General features: G+C 48.0%; 1 protein-coding gene and 1 long non-coding RNA gene across 5 annotated transcripts in view; one reads left to right on the forward strand and one right to left on the reverse strand.

The window, feature by feature from the left end:
- Window positions 1-1,472: 1,472 nt before the first annotated feature.
- LOC311532773 lies at window positions 1,473-7,678 on the reverse strand. Of its 2 annotated transcripts, XR_014714445.1 has the most exons (4): window positions 7,217-7,678; window positions 6,905-7,009; window positions 5,172-5,463; window positions 1,473-3,926 (listed from the first exon to the last, which is right to left on the reverse strand). It is a non-coding gene; the product is annotated as an uncharacterized lncRNA (long non-coding RNA). The 2 variants fall into 2 exon arrangements; XR_014714446.1 differs by lacking the exon at window positions 1,473-3,926 and having other exon boundaries at window positions 4,519-5,463.
- Window positions 7,679-8,169: 491 nt separating this feature from the next.
- Window positions 8,170-19,587, forward strand: part of CLSTN1 (calsyntenin 1) — a 64,190-nt gene continuing 52,772 nt past the window's right edge. For all 3 annotated transcript variants that reach the window (XM_084651582.1, XM_084651584.1, XM_084651583.1), the window contains exon 1: window positions 8,170-8,480. In XM_084651582.1, the coding sequence (XP_084507708.1) occupies window positions 8,390-8,480 (91 nt within the window). In that variant the 5' untranslated portion in view covers window positions 8,170-8,389. The remainder of the gene's footprint in view (window positions 8,481-19,587) is intronic.

The following is a 19,587-nucleotide window of genomic DNA, read 5'->3' on the forward strand; positions in this document are numbered from 1 at the left end:
CCTGATGCCAATTCTGTGCACATATTTATTCAAGTGACACCATCATAGGACCTAATCACATTAGCCACGCCATCAGGGGCTCATTCACCTGCACATCATGTGATATATGCCATCATGTGCCAGCAATGCCCCTCTGCCATGTACATTGGCCAAACCGGACAGTCTCTACGCAAAAGAATAAATGGACACAAATCTGACGTCGGGAATCATAACATTCAAAAGCCGGTAGGAGAACACTTCAACCTCTCTGGCCACTCAGTAAAGGGTGGCAATTTTGCAACAGAAAAGCTTCAAAAACAGACTCTAATGAGAGACCGCTGAGCTTGAATTAATATGCAAACTAGATACCATTAACTTGGGTTTGACTAGAGACTGGGAGTGGCTGGGTCATTACACATATTGAATCCATTTCCTTAAGTTAAGTATCCTCGCACCTTCTTGTCAACTGTCTAAATAGGCCATCTTGATTATCACTACAAAAGTGTGTTTTTCCTGCTGATAATAGCTCATCTTAACTAATTAGCCTCTCACAGTTTGTATGGTTTCAGAGTAACAGCCGTGTTAGTCTGTATTCGCAAAAAGAAAAGGAGTACTTGTGGCACCTTAGAGACTAACCCATTTATTAGAGCATAAGCTTTCGTGAGCTACAGCTCACTTCCTCAGAGCTGTAGCTCACGAAAGCTTATGCTCTAATAAATGGGTTAGTCTCTAAGGTGCCACAAGTACTCCTTTACAGTTTGTATGGTAACTTTCAACTTATCTGTATGTGTATATCTATCCATCTTACTATATGTTCCATTCTATGCATCCGATGAAGTGGGCTATAGCCCATGAAAGCTTATGCTCTAATAAATTTGTTAGTCTCTAAGGTGCCACAAGTACTCCTGTTCTTTTTGCTGATACAGACTAACATGGCTGCTACTCTGAAACTTATCTATACTAGACACGATAAATCGACCCCTGCTAAATTGATCACTGCCTGTTGATCCGGCCAGTAGTGTAGACAAGCCCTGAGATCTGGTAGTGTCATAGCACAAAGTGACATAATTGCAGATTAATTCTATTTTTTTTTTAATTAAGGTAATTTGGGAAAGTATCTATATCTACATAAAGGGGCCCTGACATATTCTCTCCGCAGTGTCTCGCCTTCATAGGTTTTGGAGGATCAGAACTATTTAGATAAGCGCTGCAATATTTTTCCTTCTGATAAACTGTTTGAGATGACACTCAAGTTGGAAAAGAGATGTTAGGAGCACATGTTTTAGTAGAACTCAAGTTAAATAATTTACCATCGTACCTGGGATGGTAATGTTATTTAATGTTGTTTTCACCATTTTAAGACACAGTAATAGCCATGTCATTCTGGATTATGCTTTTTGAATATGATTTTTTCTGATGTATATAAGAAGATCAGGTTGTTTGATTATTTACATTTGAAAAATGTATTACTTTGCAGAGAGTACTGTCTTGTATGTATATGCCAACTGTCCAGACTGCTGTGAATCGATTCCAAATACATTTACAGTTCCCATGCAGAGTCAATGCACAATTCTGTTTCGGACATAGACTCCCAAGCATGAAGAATTTAGCAGATCTGTACCTTATCACACATGCATCAGCGGCTGTCTTTTAATTGCCCTGCAAACCTTTACTTGTGTGTATGTGGTCCTTAATTGTGCATTGAGTCAATAAGATTACTCCTGTGAGTAAGGATTTGTTGGGTTGGGCTCCTACTTACCAAAAGAAAAATATACATTATAACACACTCTCAGCTGGTGAAACATTGATAGAATGTCAGGATTCAGCTATACACTGCAACAGCTGGGCTAGAGGCTTCTATTGATATGATGTGCTATCTAGCGTATATTGGTGTCGCACATCCTAGCAAGTCCCCCTTCCTAGCCCAGTTGGACTGCTACAAGGGGAATCCAAGCCTGTGTTGCTTTGTCTCCCTGGGGTGTTTCAAGCTGTTGGGGCCTGACTGGAATCCAGCCATGGCCCCAATCTCTGAGTCTCTAGCCATACTCTCTCAGCTCAGACCTTCTATCTAGCACCCCCCTCTGAGTGTTGTAACCCACTGTCCAGCTGTCTAGCCCCTCTGCATGCAGCACTGAGCCTTCAGCTCCCTTGTACTTAAGCATACCCTTCTCCTAGAACCCACCCAAAAGGTGTGAAGCTTCTGGTTTACAGTTTCTCTCTTTCAGGGCCAATGTGGTAGTTGTGAGCGCTTAAACACTAAGGGCAAGTCTACACTATAAAACTAAATCGACCTACGTTACGTTGACTTACAGTCACTGGAGTAATTAAATCGCTTTTCCATATCTGCACTAAGCTCCTTGTGTTGTTGGTGCGTGTCCTCACCAGGAGCGCTTGCACAGATTCAATTGTCAATGTTGGGTATTGTGGGATGGCTTCTGAATGGCAGTAGCAGTCAATGTAAGCAATGCAGTGTCTACACTGACACTGTGTCAACCGAACATCAACCTAAACGCTACGTCTCTCACAGAGGTGGAGTTATTAAGTAGTCGTAGTGGGTAAGTTACATCAGTGGGAGTGACATTTTCATGTAGACGCTTGCACTGTAGTGTAGTGTATTTTCATGTAGACAATGTAAGCTGCCTTATGTCGACTTAGGGTGACCAGACAGGAAGTGTGAAAAATTGGGACGGGGGTGGGGGGTAATAGGAGCCTATATAAGACACAGCTCCAAATATCGGGTCTGTCCCTATAAAATTGGGACATCTGGTCACCCTATGTTGATCTAACCTTGCAGTGTAGACCAAACCATACTGGTAGATAGGCTTAGCACCGATTCTAGCACCGCTGTTCTTTACTTAACAAAACACATAGAATACAGATCATACAGAAAACCATAAAATATCCTAAACGTAATGTCCCTCAGTAGCTCACCTTTCCCTTGGGAGCTCATCTGTGTTCCATCAGGCAGGCAGGGTTCTTTGCCCCCTTGCCTATCCTGCCCCCGCTGCAGGCTCCCTCATCTTAATCTGGTATAAAATGGCTCCCTCCCCCATGTCCCCTCTGTGTGTCCCTTTATAATTTCCTGCCGGGGAGTGGGGGTGACCTGCTGCTTTTGTTCTGCTTTTTGGTAACTTTCCATTGCTCCCAAGGCACCCCCCCCACCCCTTCAGACAAGAGGAGGAAGTGTCTTATCCCAGCTAGAGCAAATCCATTGTCCAAAGGTATTTTACTTTGAATAGGCTATTGTCTGCTTTGTCACCCACCATTGTCTCTGGCCTGGCAAAAATGTGAAACAACTCTAACTCGCGGTGGTTCTACAAACATATAGGCTTTCCAAGACACGGTAATGTCATGATACAATTTCATAACCTCATCCACAACTCAGAATTGGTACAGACAGAACCTCCAAATCGTCACAGTTGAGCAGATTGTTAAATCAAGACATTTTTATGGGAAGCTTGAATAAGAAATGCAGATTGACTTTCTAGCTGCTGATAAAGCAAGTGGTCTGGGTCATCGTCCAGCCCCCAAAATAAATAGCTGTGAGGTAAACTGGTCACTTTGCCAAGGGATGGTTACACAGCAAAGTTAGAAGCAGCACTGCCCAACTGGCAAACAGGGAGCATAACACTGAGTGTCTTCCCTCAGGGTATTATCCTGTAGTTTCCTGCTCTTTTCAGAACATGGTGGTTCTAGCAAAGGTGTTGTAATGTGTGGGTAGAATGAACGGGGGTTTGCTCTTCTGGATGCAAATTAATTTTATGGGACTACTTTGGTTTGCTTTCTGATTTTCAAACTCTTGGTTTTTTCAATCTTTCTATGTGCTGGTGAGCAACGTGCCAGATTCGGGTTGTCCTGATGCTCTGGGTCCATCTCTGGTCGATGTAGTCACACCAGCCGTATTTGATTGCCAAGTCAGACATTAGTATCTATGCTGCTGCTTATACCTAAAATAAAATAATAAAAATCCACCCTCTTGCTCTCCACCAAGGAAGTAATAACATCATAAATGTGTTTATACAAGCTGTCCAAACCCTACTATTTTGTTATGAACTAACAAAATTCTATTGTCAGGTAATGATAGACTTGGCACATCTTGGAGATCATATTAAGCTCTAATAAAACTCTTTGAACAATGCATCATATGGCATTTCTCCAGCTACCGAATAGCACCTTGGAAATTCAAAGAGCAATCTGAGTAGTGGAAGCTGTTCCCTCAGGATGGAGCCTCACAGAAAAAGATCCCTGAAGGGTTTCAATTTTTTTGAGCATCAGTTTAAAGAGGAAATGATGCATCTGTAAGGGAACTGTGTAAAGAAAGTAGGCCTATCCTGACCTGCCCTCTGGCTGAGCCCAAGAGATGCTCACCACCCACAACTCCCACTGGTGTTACGGGAAGTTGTGGATGCTCAGCACCTCCTTGGATCAGGCCCCAGGGCTTGGGAAAATAAATTAGTTTACTTACATTTTTGTAGACAGTCTATAATCCTCTCTGTTATCTTCTAATGGGACAGTCTGTTTTAATAATAATACAGTGCATATCCATAGCACCTTAAATGTGAGAATCACACATTACTTTACAAAAAGAAAAGGAGTACTCGTGGCACCTTAGAGACTAACTAATTTATTTGAGCATGAGCTTTCGTGAGCTACAGCTCACTTCATCGGATGCATACCGTGGAAACTGCAGAAGACATTATATACACAGAGACCATGAAACAATACCTCCTCCCACCCCACTGTCTCCTTTTCTTTTTGCGAATACAGACTAACAGGGCTGTTACTCTGAAACCTGACATTACTTTACAAACACAAGTTTCAAATGACCTCTATAAGGAAGTATTATTATTACCATTTTATAGATTGGTCAGCTGAGGCACAGAAAGATTAAGTAACTTGCTTTAAAGAAATGATTGGCACTGCTAGGAATAGCACTCAAGAATTCTGTCTCAGAGCGTCCTGCTCCCAGCACTAGACTCCCCAAGCTCCTTTTAATGATGTGGGACATTCAGTTGTTTCTTTCCCTACTTTTCTCTGATGTTCAGTGGGATACATGCTCACAAGATGTTGCCTCCATGTTGAGGAAGCAGTCATATTTCAACAACATAGAATATATAGCTGCTAAACTAAAATAAGCATCCTGGAGGTGGGATGAATAATGTAGGGGACTGGTAATGCATGAAAATCTTCACCTGCAGGATCCAGTTTAAATCCAGCCCAGGATGCTAGGGAGTGAAAGTTGCTTCTGATGGCTCTTTGGTGGCCTTTGTCCAATTCCCAGTGGTGAAGTGTCCATAAGAGTAAGAAAAACAGCACAATAATTGTTACTAGTTGTCTTTTAGTAGAGTAGAGCAAGGACCGACTGGTGTGGTGAATAAATTATCCTCTCGGCTCTGGAAGGCTGGTGTCCCCTACATCTGGAGTTTGCTTTGCTGGTATACTGGTGGGGCAACGTGGCAGGAGCTGTTACTGGGACTGCCTGTTCTATAGATAAACAGAGCTGTCTGTCATGCCAGCACTAAAGGCACATGATGAGTTTAAATATATAAAAAAAGATGGAAATAAAAACCATATCAGGGATGTCAAAACAGTCTGTTTTATTTTACTGTGGGCGTGAAATGGCGAATAGGTGCAAAACAGTCATCTCTGTAATGATAAAATCAGTCTGTCTCACTTTGGCTTTTATGAAGCTCTATACATCTGGGAAGGTAGATTTTCCTCTTTTGAAATTGGCTCTCTGATTGAATTTTTTGATCAAAGAGCAATAATAACAAAGGAACCTGAGACCATCATCCTTCTGCTGCTGAACAGGTTCTGTGCAACTGAATTATTCACATGCAGGCTTTTTCCACATGAGGCACCTGCACGTTTTCCCAGATAGAACTTAATGCTGTGTCTTAATAAAAAAGAATCAATGTACATAAAAATGCATCTGACTAATCTGAATGTCTGCATGCTTCTTAGGTACTTGAAAAACAGTTTAGCTACTCTATGCAGAAACGTTTATACTACTCAATTATGAGAAAGGCATTTTGTGCTTCAGTTTCTCCATCTGTAAAATTGGGCTAATAATTCTTAAAAGGACACCAACTCAAAAATCACCTATAGACCTGATCCTATAAAGACTTATGCATGTACTTAAAGTTAAGCATATAGATAAGTCTTTGCAGCATTGTGGCCTTAGATTACTTTAAAAAACAAACAAACCCTTGCCATATTTTTCTCTATTTTCTTCACGTTGTGCATTTGACAGTACTTTATGCAGGTCTCTTTTACCATTTCCCTGGTAAGCTACCAGCCTACAATGTGATATTTGTGGGCAGACCTCTACGCCTGTCATTGAAGAATCAGGCTCTAAGGGCTTGATCCTACTCCCCTATAGCAGGATCAGGGCCCTGAATCAATTCCAGCCTTGCTGGAAATATCTTTACAAATATTAACATGGGAGCAGGCCAATCCCTTATAAAAATGTAAAGGAATGTTTAGAAAGTCAGGATATACTATTTAAAAGCTGATGTATCAGGAACTGGAATTTTTAAAAAGTAATTTTTAAAAGAATGACTTGATAGTGACCCACTATTGAGTCATGAAGTTTTAATTAGTTAATGTTTGTAAAGTAACTCCAGATCCTCACGTGGAAGGAGCTATACAAGAGCAAAATATTATTTTTGTATTAGCAAGATACAGAGCAATCTTGTAACACAGTTAATTTCAATGGCAGGAATGCAAACAATTATTCTTTGGAGAAAATCAGGAAAAATTAACAACACAACCATGGAAATAGAGTACACAATAATAGAAAGAAGACAACAATCCTACATAGTTTGGAGAGACATCTAGGCTCCTGAAAATAACTGTTGCATTAGGCCAGTTATGCTGCAAACTGTTCCTTATGTAAATCCTACAATCTTTCATCAGTTCTTACCTAGGAAAAATGTCCTTGATTTCAGCTAGGCTTCTGGCTGAGTAAAGACTGAAGGATTTGGTTTCTGGATAGATTTCATTGCATTGCAGTTTGTGAATTTTAATACTGTACAATACAAAAAGGAGAAAGCATTGCGAGTGATATAGCATTTTACATTCCCACCATCCACCCACTCCCTATGCACCCATTAAATAAGTAACAGGGCGCCACTGTTTTAACTCCTCCGCCTCTGCCTCATCCAGTGGAAAACCACGCGAGTTTGCAGTGGAATATGAAGTTTAATGCGACACAAAAGGAACTGAGCATCTGTACCTTCCCTCCCTGCATCCAAGGGAGTCTGCATTGCAGTGTAAAGCAAACTGAATAACGCATCTGTCTTTAGCTCTGCCTTCCACTCCAGCCAACACAGACCACGGTAGTATGCATTGCAATGTTATTTATTTTTATCCTGGTAGCGCCCACGGTGTGGTGCTTAACACAGGGCACGACTGACTGAGCAGCAGCATCTGCATTCTGCCCCCTTTTCAATGCAAGCGATGGGAGCTTGCAAGGCAATACAAAATGGATGGTGCGCCAGCATCTACATACCTCCCGCCTGCGCTCCTACCTCTACAGAGCAAATCATGTGAGATGGCATTGCCATGTGTGATGTTTAATACAGTGCAAACGGGCAGGCCCATGAGCACCCGCATCCTCCCCCTCCCGTGCTAAAGGAATGGAGCCATCCCCACGCTGGAGGAGGAAGCCCCGGGCTCTGCAGAGGGAGAGCAGGGGCCCAACCAGCCCTGGCTGTGACAGGAGTCCAGAGGAGAGGGCGGGGTAGTTTTGGTTTCTTCCAGGTAGAGCGTGAAAACAACCTTCCCCCCACAGAGATGAGATGGTTTTTTCCCCATCTGTCTACCGCCCCAGATGGTACTTTCCTTCTCTCAACCCCCGCCCCCCAACATTTCCCGCAGAAATGTTATCCACCCCCATGAGGTGGTCTCTCCCCTCCATGAACACCCCCCCCCCCGCAACAGGTTTGATTTCTCTCCTCCCTCTAATCCACCCCAAGAAATAAGGTGTGGGTGTCCCCCCCCCATAAATGGTTCTACCCTCTTGCCCCAGGTGAGTTCTCTCCTTTTGCCCCTCTCCCCCTGCGAAGATTAAGTGGTTTGTTCCCCTCCTCCATAGGAATGAGGTGGTTTCTCCCATCCCGTATATCCCATCCCTCTCCCTCTCGCTGAGTTGGTTTCTCCCCGGCTCCCCCTCCCCCGCCTGGTAACCGCTGCGGGAGAGAATGAACCTAAGCATCAGCCGCCGCCATCTTGATCTTAGCGGCCGCTGGCGGAGTGCTGGGCTCTGAGGAAGGGAGCGGAGCTTCCTCAGCGCCCCGGACCCTCCGCCGCGCGGCGCGGGACGCAGCCCGGCCCGCTGGGGGCGCCCCCTGTCCTGTCTCTTAGGGGTCAACCCCCCCACCCGCTCTGAGCGGGGAGAGAGCGAGCGATGCTGCGCCCCGGGATGCTCTGCCCTCTCCTGACGCCCGCCTGGCTCCTCACCGCTGGGCTGCTCTGCGCTGGGGTCTGGGCTGCTAGAGGTGAGTGAGCCCCAGGGGGGGGGGGTGAACCCGCCGCACTGAACCCTCCCTGGGAGACTGCGTGTGAGGGGGCGCCTCTAACCCCTGCCCCGTGACACCCCGCCCGTCCTCTGCGGGGCTTGAGCCGCCCCCCCCCATTCCCCGTGACACCCCGCCCGTCCTCTGCGGGGCTTGAGCCGCCCCCCTCCCCAATTCCCCGTGACATCCCGCCCGTCCTCTGCGGGGCTTGAGCCGCCCCCCCCCCAATTCCCCGTGACACCCCGCCCGTCCTCTGCGGGGCTTGAGCCGCCCCCCCCCCAATTCCCCGTGACACCCCGCCCGTCCTCTGCGGGGCTTGAGCCGCCCCCCCCCAATTCCCCGTGACACCCCGCCCGTCCTCTGCGGGGCTTGAGCCGCGCCCCCCCCCAATTCCCCGTGACACCCCGCCCGTCCTCTGCGGGGCTTGAGCCGCCCCCCCCCCCAATTCCCCGTGACACCCCGCCCGTCCTCTGCGGGGCTTGAGCCGCCCCCCCCCCAATTCCCCGTGACACCCCGCCCGTCCTCTGCGGGGCTTGAGCCGCCCCCCCCCAATTCCCCGTGACACCCCGCCCGTCCTCTGCGGGGCTTGAGCCGCCCCCCCCCAATTCCCCGTGACACCCCGCCCGTCCTCTGCGGGGCTTGAGCCGCCCCCCCCCCAATTCCCCGTGACACCCCGCCCGTCCTCTGCGGGGCTTGAGCCGCCCCCCCACCCCCAATTCCCCGTGACACCCCGCCCGTCCTCTGCGGGGCTTGAGCCGCCCCCCCCCCAATTCCCCGTGACACCCCGCCCGTCCTCTGCGGGGCTTGAGCCGCCCCCCCCCCAATTCCCCGTGACACCCCGCCCGTCCTCTGCGGGGCTTGAGCCGCCCCCCCCCCCCCAATTCCCCGTGACACCCCGCCCGTCCTCTGCGGGGCTTGAGCCGCCCCCCCCCCCCAATTCCCCGTGACACCCCGCCCGTCCTCTGCGGGGCTTGAGCCGCCCCCCTCCTCAATTCCCCGTGACACCCCGCCCGTCCTCTGCGGGGCTTGAGCCGCCCCCCTCCTCAATTCCCCGTGACACCCCGCCCGTCCTCTGCGGGGCTTGAGCCGCCCCCCCCCAATTCCCCGTGACACCCCGCCCGTCCTCTGCGGGGCTTGAGCCGCCCCCCTCCTCAATTCCCCGTGACACCCCGCCCGTCCTCTGCGGGGCTTGAGCCGCGGGCCCCCCCCCCAATTCCCCGTGACACCCCGCCCGTCCTCTGCGGGGCTTGAGCCGCGGGCCCCCCCCCCAATTCCCCGTGACACCCCGCCCGTCCTCTGCGGGGCTTGAGCCGCCCCCCCCCTCAATTCCCCGTGACACCCCGCCCGTCCTCTGCGGGGCTTGAGCCGCCCCCCCCCCCAATTCCCCGTGACACCCCGCCCGTCCTCTGCGGGGCTTGAGCCGCCCCCCCCCCCCAATTCCCCGTGACACCCCGCCCGTCCTCTGCGGGGCTTGAGCCGCCCCCCCCCCCCAATTCCCCGTGACACCCCGCCCGTCCTCTGCGGGGCTTGAGCCGCCCCCCCCCCAATTCCCCGTGACACCCCGCCCGTCCTCTGCGGGGCTTGAGCCGCCCCCCCCCCCCAATTCCCCGTGACACCCCGCCCGTCCTCTGCGGGGCTTGAGCCGCCCCCCCCCCCCAATTCCCCGTGACACCCCGCCCGTCCTCTGCGGGGCTTGAGCCGCCCCCCTCCTCAATTCCCCGTGACACCCCGCCCGTCCTCTGCGGGGCTTGAGCCGCCCCCCTCCTCAATTCCCCGTGACACCCCGCCCGTCCTCTGCGGGGCTTGAGCCGCCCCCCCCCAATTCCCCGTGACACCCCGCCCGTCCTCTGCGGGGCTTGAGCCGCCCCCCTCCTCAATTCCCCGTGACACCCCGCCCGTCCTCTGCGGGGCTTGAGCCGCGGGCCCCCCCCCCAATTCCCCGTGACACCCCGCCCGTCCTCTGCGGGGCTTGAGCCGCGGGCCCCCCCCCCAATTCCCCGTGACACCCCGCCCGTCCTCTGCGGGGCTTGAGCCGCCCCCCCCCTCAATTCCCCGTGACACCCCGCCCGTCCTCTGCGGGGCTTGAGCCGCCCCCCCCCCCCAATTCCCCGTGACACCCCGCCCGTCCTCTGCGGGGCTTGAGCCGCCCCCCCCCCCCAATTCCCCGTGACACCCCGCCCGTCCTCTGCGGGGCTTGAGCCGCCCCCCCCCCCCAATTCCCCGTGACACCCCGCCCGTCCTCTGCGGGGCTTGAGCCGCCCCCCTCCTCAATTCCCCGTGACACCCCGCCCGTCCTCTGCGGGGCTTGAGCCGCCCCCCTCCTCAATTCCCCGTGACACCCCGCCCGTCCTCTGCGGGGCTTGAGCCGCCCCCCTCCTCAATTCCCCGTGACACCCCGCCCGTCCTCTGCGGGGCTTGAGCCGCCCCCCTCCTCAATTCCCCGTGACACCCCGCCCGTCCTCTGCGGGGCTTGAGCCGCCCCCCCCCAATTCCCCGTGACACCCCGCCCGTCCTCTGCGGGGCTTGAGCCGCCCCCCTCCTCAATTCCCCGTGACACCCCGCCCGTCCTCTGCGGGGCTTGAGCCGCCCCCCTCCTCAATTCCCCGTGACACCCCGCCCGTCCTCTGCGGGGCTTGAGCCGCGGGCCCCCCCCCAATTCCCCGTGACACCCCGCCCGTCCTCTGCGGGGCTTGAGCCGCCCCCCCCCTCAATTCCCCGTGACACCCCGCCCGTCCTCTGCGGGGCTTGAGCCGCGCCCCCCCCCCAATTCCCCGTGACACCCCGCCCGTCCTCTGCGGGGCTTGAGCCGCGCCCCCCCCAATTCCCCGTGACACCCCGCCCGTCCTCTGCGGGGCTTGAGCCGCGCCCCCCCCCAATTCCCCGTGACACCCCGCCCGTCCTCTGCGGGGCTTGAGCCGCGCCCCCCCCAATTCCCCGTGACACCCCGCCCGTCCTCTGCGGGGCTTGAGCCGCGCCCCCCCCCCAATTCCCCGTGACACCCCGCCCGTCCTCTGCGGGGCTTGAGCCGCGCCCCCCCCCAATTCCCCGTGACACCCCGCCCGTCCTCTGCGGGGCTTGAGCCGCGCCCCCCCCCAATTCCCCGTGACACCCCGCCCGTCCTCTGCGGGGCTTGAGCCGCGCCCCCCCCCAATTCCCCGTGACACCCCGCCCGTCCTCTGCGGGGCTTGAGCCGCGCCCCCCCCCCAATTCCCCGTGACACCCCGCCCGTCCTCTGCGGGGCTTGAGCCGCGCCCCCCCCCCAATTCCCCGTGACACCCCGCCCGTCCTCTGCGGGGCTTGAGCCGCGCCCCCCCCCCAATTCCCCGTGACACCCCGCCCGTCCTCTGCGGGGCTTGAGCCGCGCCCCCCCCCCAATTCCCCGTGACACCCCGCCCGTCCTCTGCGGGGCTTGAGCCGCCCCCCCCCCCCAATTCCCCGTGACACCCCGCCCGTCCTCTGCGGGGCTTGAGCCGCCCCCCCCCCCCAATTCCCCGTGACACCCCGCCCGTCCTCTGTGGGGCTTGAGCCGCCCCCCCCCAATTCCCCGTGACACCCCGCCCGTCCTCTGTGGGGCTTGAGCCGCCCCCCCCCAATTCCCCGTGACACCCCGCCCGTCCTCTGTGGGGCTTGAGCCGCCCCCCCCCAATTCCCCGTGACACCCCGCCCGTCCTCTGCGGGGCTTGAGCCGCCGACCCCCCCCCCAATTCCCCGTGACAGCCCCGCCTGTCCTCTGCGGGGCTTGAGCCCCTCCCTCCCCCCCAATTCCCCGTGACACCCTATCTATAGATTTAACCCTATGGCACCCTAGCTGTTCCCTCTGGGAGGTTTGGACCCCTGTTCCCCTTTTTGGAGGTGAAGTTTACTCTATTTACGATGACATCTCATGCATCCCATCTATAATCTCTATGGCATTTAACCCCCAGTTCCCCTCTTTGATGGGGTCTAACCGCATTCTCTTTGGGGCACCCAATTTACCTACCTGTCTGTGTGGTTTGAGCCCCCTGCCCCTCTCCTTGAGGGGGGGAATCTAACCCGTTTTCCCCATGGTAATATCCCCTTTACCTCTCTCGCGGTGGAATTTAACCCTCTCTTATTTCATATGGGAATTAATCCCTTTACCTTGAGTAAAACCACCTTTTATGCGAGGGCTGAGTTGGGGTTGGAGGCAAGGTCGGCTTCCTTCGTTCTTTGGGGGATGATGGGTACTGCTGGATGATGATGCCTCTCTCCAGGGTGCTGGGGATGAAAGGGGGTTACTCACTCTCCTCCATGGTGCTGGGTTAGGGGGTGCAAGAGGTACGATGGGGAGTTACCCCCCTATACACAGCGTGCAACACATGATCCTAATCATAGATCAAAGGATGATGGAGGAGGGAGGAGAGAGTTGTCCTAGTGAGGGAGACTTCCCGACAGCTGGATGGGGATGGTTTATCGTGTGTGTGTTTGTGGTTGGGAAAGTTTAACCCCCCAAAAACTAGGGAGGGGAGTTGCCACCCGCACTTCTCTTTAATGCTGAGCCGGGCGTGATGATGGGTTGTAGTGGTGGGTTATTCCCGGTAAGGGGAGACTTGCCCACCTTGGGTTAGGGTGGCTGTTCTCTTCCTTCTGAGAGATGTAGCTCGAGGCTCGACTGCTTAGGTCACCGGGAGTGGCTGGGGAGGCAATGGCTCTGCTAATGACTTTGTTTTAAGATGTATGTTGGTAGGAAGGAGAGGAATGCGGGAAGCATAATGCTTCTGACTCTGTTTTGGTTTGATAGTTGCGTTGATGGAGTCTGCAGCAAGGGGTGTGTGTGTTACATAATTCCCCCCCCACACGCACACAAAAAAATCTTGGATTTTACATCGTGAATATTTTCTTCGTTCTCTTAAAGGTAGTTTGCTCTGAAATTAATAGAGAAATAGAGGTCGTAACTCGTTTCAAAGAAAGGCTAAAGTCGTGAAATGTGATGAGACTACCCGCCCAATCCTAGACTGGTTGCGTATTGTAAATACAGCTTCTCCCCTGGTTCTTGAAAGGCAGGTGTGTGTGTGTGTGTGTGTGTGTGCAGTTTTAAAACCCTGATGGTATTTTGGTTAGTAGAAGAGCTTTGATCGTTAACTGTGAAAAGAAATGGGAAATCTAACACCTTATAGAGCCCCTTGGAACGTAATCTTCATGATTTTATAGAGAACATTGTCTTGTTCCTAAAGTAAACACGTAGTTTTATTGCGTCTTTTGCTATATACCCTTCTTAAACGTTAGCTGTTTGGATATTGATTGATCTTGCAAACTGAAAGCATACGCATTGCAGGTCTGCTTTTGAACAGATTTCATTAGAGTACTGTATTGCAAACTATTCTTTACCAGAATGTGAACCTATGTATTTGAAAGGCATACAAGATACTTTAATTGATCTGATGGTGGTATTTGTGGACTTTAAATTTATAATTTAAAGGTGGAGCATCAAAAATGAGAATATTTGAAGAGATACTAAAATGCAACTGACTTCTTGCGATGGAAACATTTTATTTGTTTAATCTGTAAAAATGTTTGCTTCTATAAATTCACCGGAGTGAAATGCAATCTCTTGCTGCATTTTCTTTTCATAGCATCAAGACTTGATAAGTAATTGAAAGTCTACAGGACTTTATAGATAGTGGCTATGATTAAAAGTGCACAAGCTCTTTTCAGGTACTCTGACCAGTTATTATGAGTCTAAAGACCAAAATGTAACTATATTTTATACATGTAATATTTATGAAATCATCTCATTTTAACCCTGTGTATCTGCAGAACATGAATACTTGGTTGCTTTGTTGAAGTATTGGTAGAAATATCCGAAGGAAGATCGGAATACACGCTTACCTTTGTTCTATTTCTTTGAAAAGTTGGCTGCAGAAACTTAATTTTCCACTTGCTATTTTTATTTACTGCTAAGATTTCTGCAGAAGACTGTACATAAATGGTAGTTGTTTTAATCCACTAGAATTTCATCTACAGTTTCTTGTCAGAGCTCAGTCTGTTCTTATTTTCCAGCCTAAAGCTGCTTTTACTGGAGTAGAATCCTGAGCTGCTAGATTCTAAAGATTAGTTTTTAACTAACTTGTTGTTGTGAATTGTGGGTTATGAGGCCTTGTTTGGCTTTGGTACATCCACAGATAGAGGCTGCTACGCTTGAACACTTTAATTACTATAGATAGCACATACTAGAATGTTTATCTGAGGGTACATTTATCTGAAGCTACAAACTGTCTATAAGTAAATTATAGAATCGTGACTAGTGAAAGCTAGCAAAGCTTTTCATGGTGGTGTAATTTATAATGTGTATATAGCATTCTGTTACTATGCATAAAACTGAATAAACACACTTAAATTCTTACATTAAAAATACTATTTCCTTATATATGCTACTAATACATTAATAGTTTTAAAAAAGCAGACAGTGAAAATTGAATACTTGTATGTCATTCATCTTTGACAGTGAAAACCGACTAATCAATTAGTTGTTTTGTTTGTAATCAGTTTCACTTTCCAGTCCTCCTAACACAATGCAAACACTGCAGGAAAATGTCTTTGGGATGGGAAGCTGGTTCTCTTGTGGTAATTTAAAATAAATAACTACAACATGACAAAACATGGAAACATTTCAAGTGGGGCTAGGGTGTGTGTGTGTGCACGTGCGTGTACGTACACACACACACACACACACACACACAAAGCTGTTGTCTGAATTTGACCTGACTGTGTCCTTTTAATACTTTATTTGTGATTTCTTCCTACTGTTTCTGTCCTTCAAAGAAATTATATATATATAAGCTTAAATGGCAGTTTTCAGTTTTTGTTTAATCGGTGCTTTCAGGTATTATAAAGAACTAGAATATAAATGTTAAAAGTACAAACTATGTTGTTTAATGTCCATAGTATAAAAAGCAATTTTTATGAAATTATTTCTTTAGTGTTTATCTTGTAATCAGTTATGTTGCACTAAGAATGAGTATAATACCAGAGTTGTTAAACCTTTTAATATCAATTATAAGAAAAGTGTAGCGTTAGTATTGAGAAATACTCAATGCTTTGGTTAAATACTTCACTCTGATAAATAGAACTGAAAGGGAAATTGAATTGCAAAAGGGAAGAGTGCTTTCTTTCTGTCTTTTAAATGAGAAAGCAGTACATTTAATGACTAGTTTTCAGCAGTCATTTACTGATCAGGTACAACATTAAGGTACCCCTGCTTCACCTCAATCCTTAAGTCCTGTCTTTTAACTGAGTGATACAGATCACAGAAAGGAACAGTAAAAATCAAAACAGTAGTAATACCCAGGAAATCATAACTGATTTTGAGCAATTCAAGAGGTTTCCTGTGTTCTTAAGAATTTCTCAAACCTAACCACAAACAACTTTCTCACAAGTAGCATATGGTTTTTCAGATTGTTTATTCAAGATATTACAGTGGCCAGTCTTCTTGATACAGAGTGGTATATTTGGTTCCTTTTTTCCCTTTAGAAAAGTCAGAGTTTCAGATTTTCTTAAAAGATGGCTAAATCGAAAGGGACTTCCTTGTACCCTTGTAAATAAAAGAAGTCCTTTATGGGTCTAAAAGAGAAAATATGAAGGAGAAATTTATAAGTTACTGATAGAAAAACCTTTCTATTAATGCATGTATAATGTTGGGTAAGGCGTGGTGTAATGGCCACCCTGTAAGTTGGATGAGACAATGCTAAGTGGTTTTTCCATCCATAGTACGAATGAGATGACGTGCATCTGCAGGGATTAAAGTGGAAGAAAAATGATTCTGTTTAAACAAGTATCCGTTGTTATGCCTATGTTTCCAGCATTCCACTACCTACTTTTTCTTCTCTCGCAGAAATAGCGTGCAGGTCACATGTCTTCCCCCCCTTAAAGCCAACAAAGTAACATGAGCCGTAAGTTACACTGATCGAAATCTCTGGTGTTATAGGAATAGCCTTTTTTTAGTTACCTTGTAATAAAAATTGAATGTGACCATGTAAGCTTTCATTCTGCTTTCTGAACTATCCATGAAACACTCACTGTAAATTTCTTTGCCCACTGCCTATGCCCGTCTGTCTATCTGGTTTTTAACTTCAAAATCACAGGCTACAGACTCCTTAACCTACATTTTTATTAACTTCATTTGTAATTTGTGTCAGTCTGTCGGGCTGTGCATGAGACCTCTGAGGTCTGGTCTATACCTTAAATTTAGGTTGACCTAGGTACATCCCTGTGTGATGTACAAGAGGGATGTAGTTAAGCCAACCTATCCCCAGTGACAACACGGTTAGGTTGATGGAAGAATTCTTCTGTTGACCTAGCTACCACCTATGAGAGGTGGATTTACTACAGCAATGAAAAAGCCCCTTCCCTTAGCAGGTGTCCACACTGTATTCCCACAGTGGCACAGTTGTAGTGCTGATAGCTATGCTGCTGTAGTGTCTATAATACAGACCTAGGCTAAGTTTGATTTCTAGTCCAGATCCGCTACTTCTGCCTGGGAGTGAGAAACTGGAAATAATCTGATTTGGGTCTACCACATGACAATGCAGGCTGCCTTTAAACAAAAGTGTTTATCATTTGTTTAGTGAGAGTGTTAGAAATTCATGGGGATGGAGTTTTTTTTCCCATTTTTGTTTTGGTTACATTGGAGAAGACATCCAGGGACTGTCAGCATTTCCTTCAGGATTGTTTAAAAAAAAATTGATGTAGATGAGACACCATGATGGATGGTTTCAGAGTAGCAGCCATGTTAGTCAGTATTCGCAGAAAGAAAAGGAGTACTTGTGGCACCTTAGAGACTAACCAATTTATCTGAGCATAAGCTTTCGTGAGCTACAGTTCACTTCATCGGATGTATAAAAACATAAATTGGTTAGTCTCTAAGGTGCCACAAGTACGCCTTTTCTTTTTGTGAAGAGATAGTAACATCAACTTGTATTCACGTGTATTTTAAAAGGCATCTGTGACTTGGACTATTCAGCCTGAGCAGTGATATATCTGCTGTGTACAATGAAGGTGAGAGTCCTCGTTAAATCTTGCTCACAGAGCTACTTAACTTCATCACAGGAATTCATTGCTCCCAAAATGGTTGAATCAATTATTGTACTGCTTTGCTAATTCAAGCTTTGCAGCATTAAAGTTTGCTGTTCTGTTGTGTGTTTAGTCTTGTTTAATTATAGCTGAAAAATGACAAGCTGGAGTTGAGAGAATATACAAAAGCTATTGTGGGAAGTTACTATATTGCGCCTTGCTAAACTGTTTAAAAAGAATTGTATCTTCAGTCATCTGGAATGAGTTAGTATTTCTCAAAGTAAAGAAGCCTGTTTTTAGCTTTCGTTGATGGGCATAATGGATATATCCATAGTGGTATCTGGGTAGTTAGGGTATCCTAACCTCTGAGTAGTTTTGTTTCCTGTTATGATTGCTTGCATATATGGAAACTAGGCAGTTTCTCAGTCAAATTTTGTACTCAACTGCAAGGAAGCAGTTTTCCTAATCAATAGAAAGGCTTGGCTGAATTAGATTTGTTTTAAAAATAATTTTGACAGATGATGATTGTTTGTTTGTTTGTTTTTTTTTCCTGTTTTTTTTTTCAACTTTAAATTTTCACAGTTGCAGGAAATTATGGGGTGAGGTCATAACAATTATTTAATGACGGACATTGAGATTCAAAAAGTTAAAGCTTTATAACAGCTAAAACACAAACTCTCAACAACCCATGTCAAAATATACAAAGTAAATATCTGTAAATCAAACTCTAAGTTGAAAAGAAGCATTTTTGTACTTAGCCTGTCAATTTCGATTATGGATAGAAATATTTTTGTCAGTTTGTTTTATGTATGGTGAAATCAACGTTTACCAGTCAAAAAAAATTCTAATCCTTCCAAGCCTGCCAATAGATAACAAGGTTAATATATGAAGCCCAGTAATACCAAAAAAAAAAAAAAAAACTTAGTGATAGCGCTTTTGGACCTGGTAACATACATTCTTTTAAATGAAAGGGAAATTATTATTCACCAATTCTGCTAAAATGTACAGTATTCATTTAATTTGAAAAAATAAAGCAATACAATAGACATTATGATCTTGTTTTTAGTATTTAAGGATACTTAAACTTCATTGACCAGTGTTTGTGTGAGTTTGATGTTAATCCTCATTGTTAAATTCAGTTGGCCAGATCTGATTTCAGGGCTTGAAAAATGATCAGATACCTGCTGAATCACTTGATTACCTGTTCTGTTCATTCCCTCTGAAGCACCTGGCACTGGCCACTTACGGAAGACAGGATACTGGGCTAGATGGACCTTTGGTCTGACCCGTCTGGCTATTCTTGTCTTCTTACCTGTTAGCAGATTTAAAAGGTATTGGGGCCAACCCTCAATGCTCTTAGATTCCTAGCTTCCCAGACACACCCCACTGCTGGCAAGTGAGAAGGTGATGACATTTTGGCACGAGTGCTGAACATGACTTTGCTTGCTAACTTTGTACTGCTGCTGTTGCTTGGTAAAGCTGTGAGCAGCTGCAGAAGTGCTGAAACAGTGTTTGGAGGCTCATGAGAATCATATTTTTAGCTAGTAGCTAATGTTTAGATCATTGTTGGGCAACCTGCGGCCTATGGGCTGCATGCGGCCCATCAGAGTAATCTGATTGTAGGCCGCAAGACATTTTGCTGACGTTGACTGTCCACAGGCACCGCCCCCCGCAGCTCCCAGAAGCTGTGGTTCTCTGTTCCCGGCCAATGGGAGCGTTGGGAAGCAGCGCCTGCAGGCAAAGGGGCCACAGCGACATGCTGGCCATTGCTTCCCACTGGTCCCATTGGCTAGGAACAGAGGATGGTGTCTGCGGACAGTCAACGTCCGCAAAATGTCTCACGGCCCGCAATCAGATTACTCTGATGGGCTGCAGGTTGTCCACCACTGGTTTAGATGGTTTTCCTTCCATCATAAGGAATGAAAACTTTCTGCAGAATGTAAGCTTTCAGTTAAAAGAAATGTCCACCTCAGTTACTGAGAGAGCTACCCACTTTAGAGTGGATTTTTCATACTGGGTAATAATAATTATATTTTACTCTTTTCTAATATCTTTTGTTAAA

Source organism: Lepidochelys olivacea (genome assembly GCF_965140295.1).
Source record: "Lepidochelys olivacea isolate rLepOli2 genome assembly, chromosome: 18".
Taxonomy (NCBI): Eukaryota; Metazoa; Chordata; order Testudines; family Cheloniidae; genus Lepidochelys; species Lepidochelys olivacea.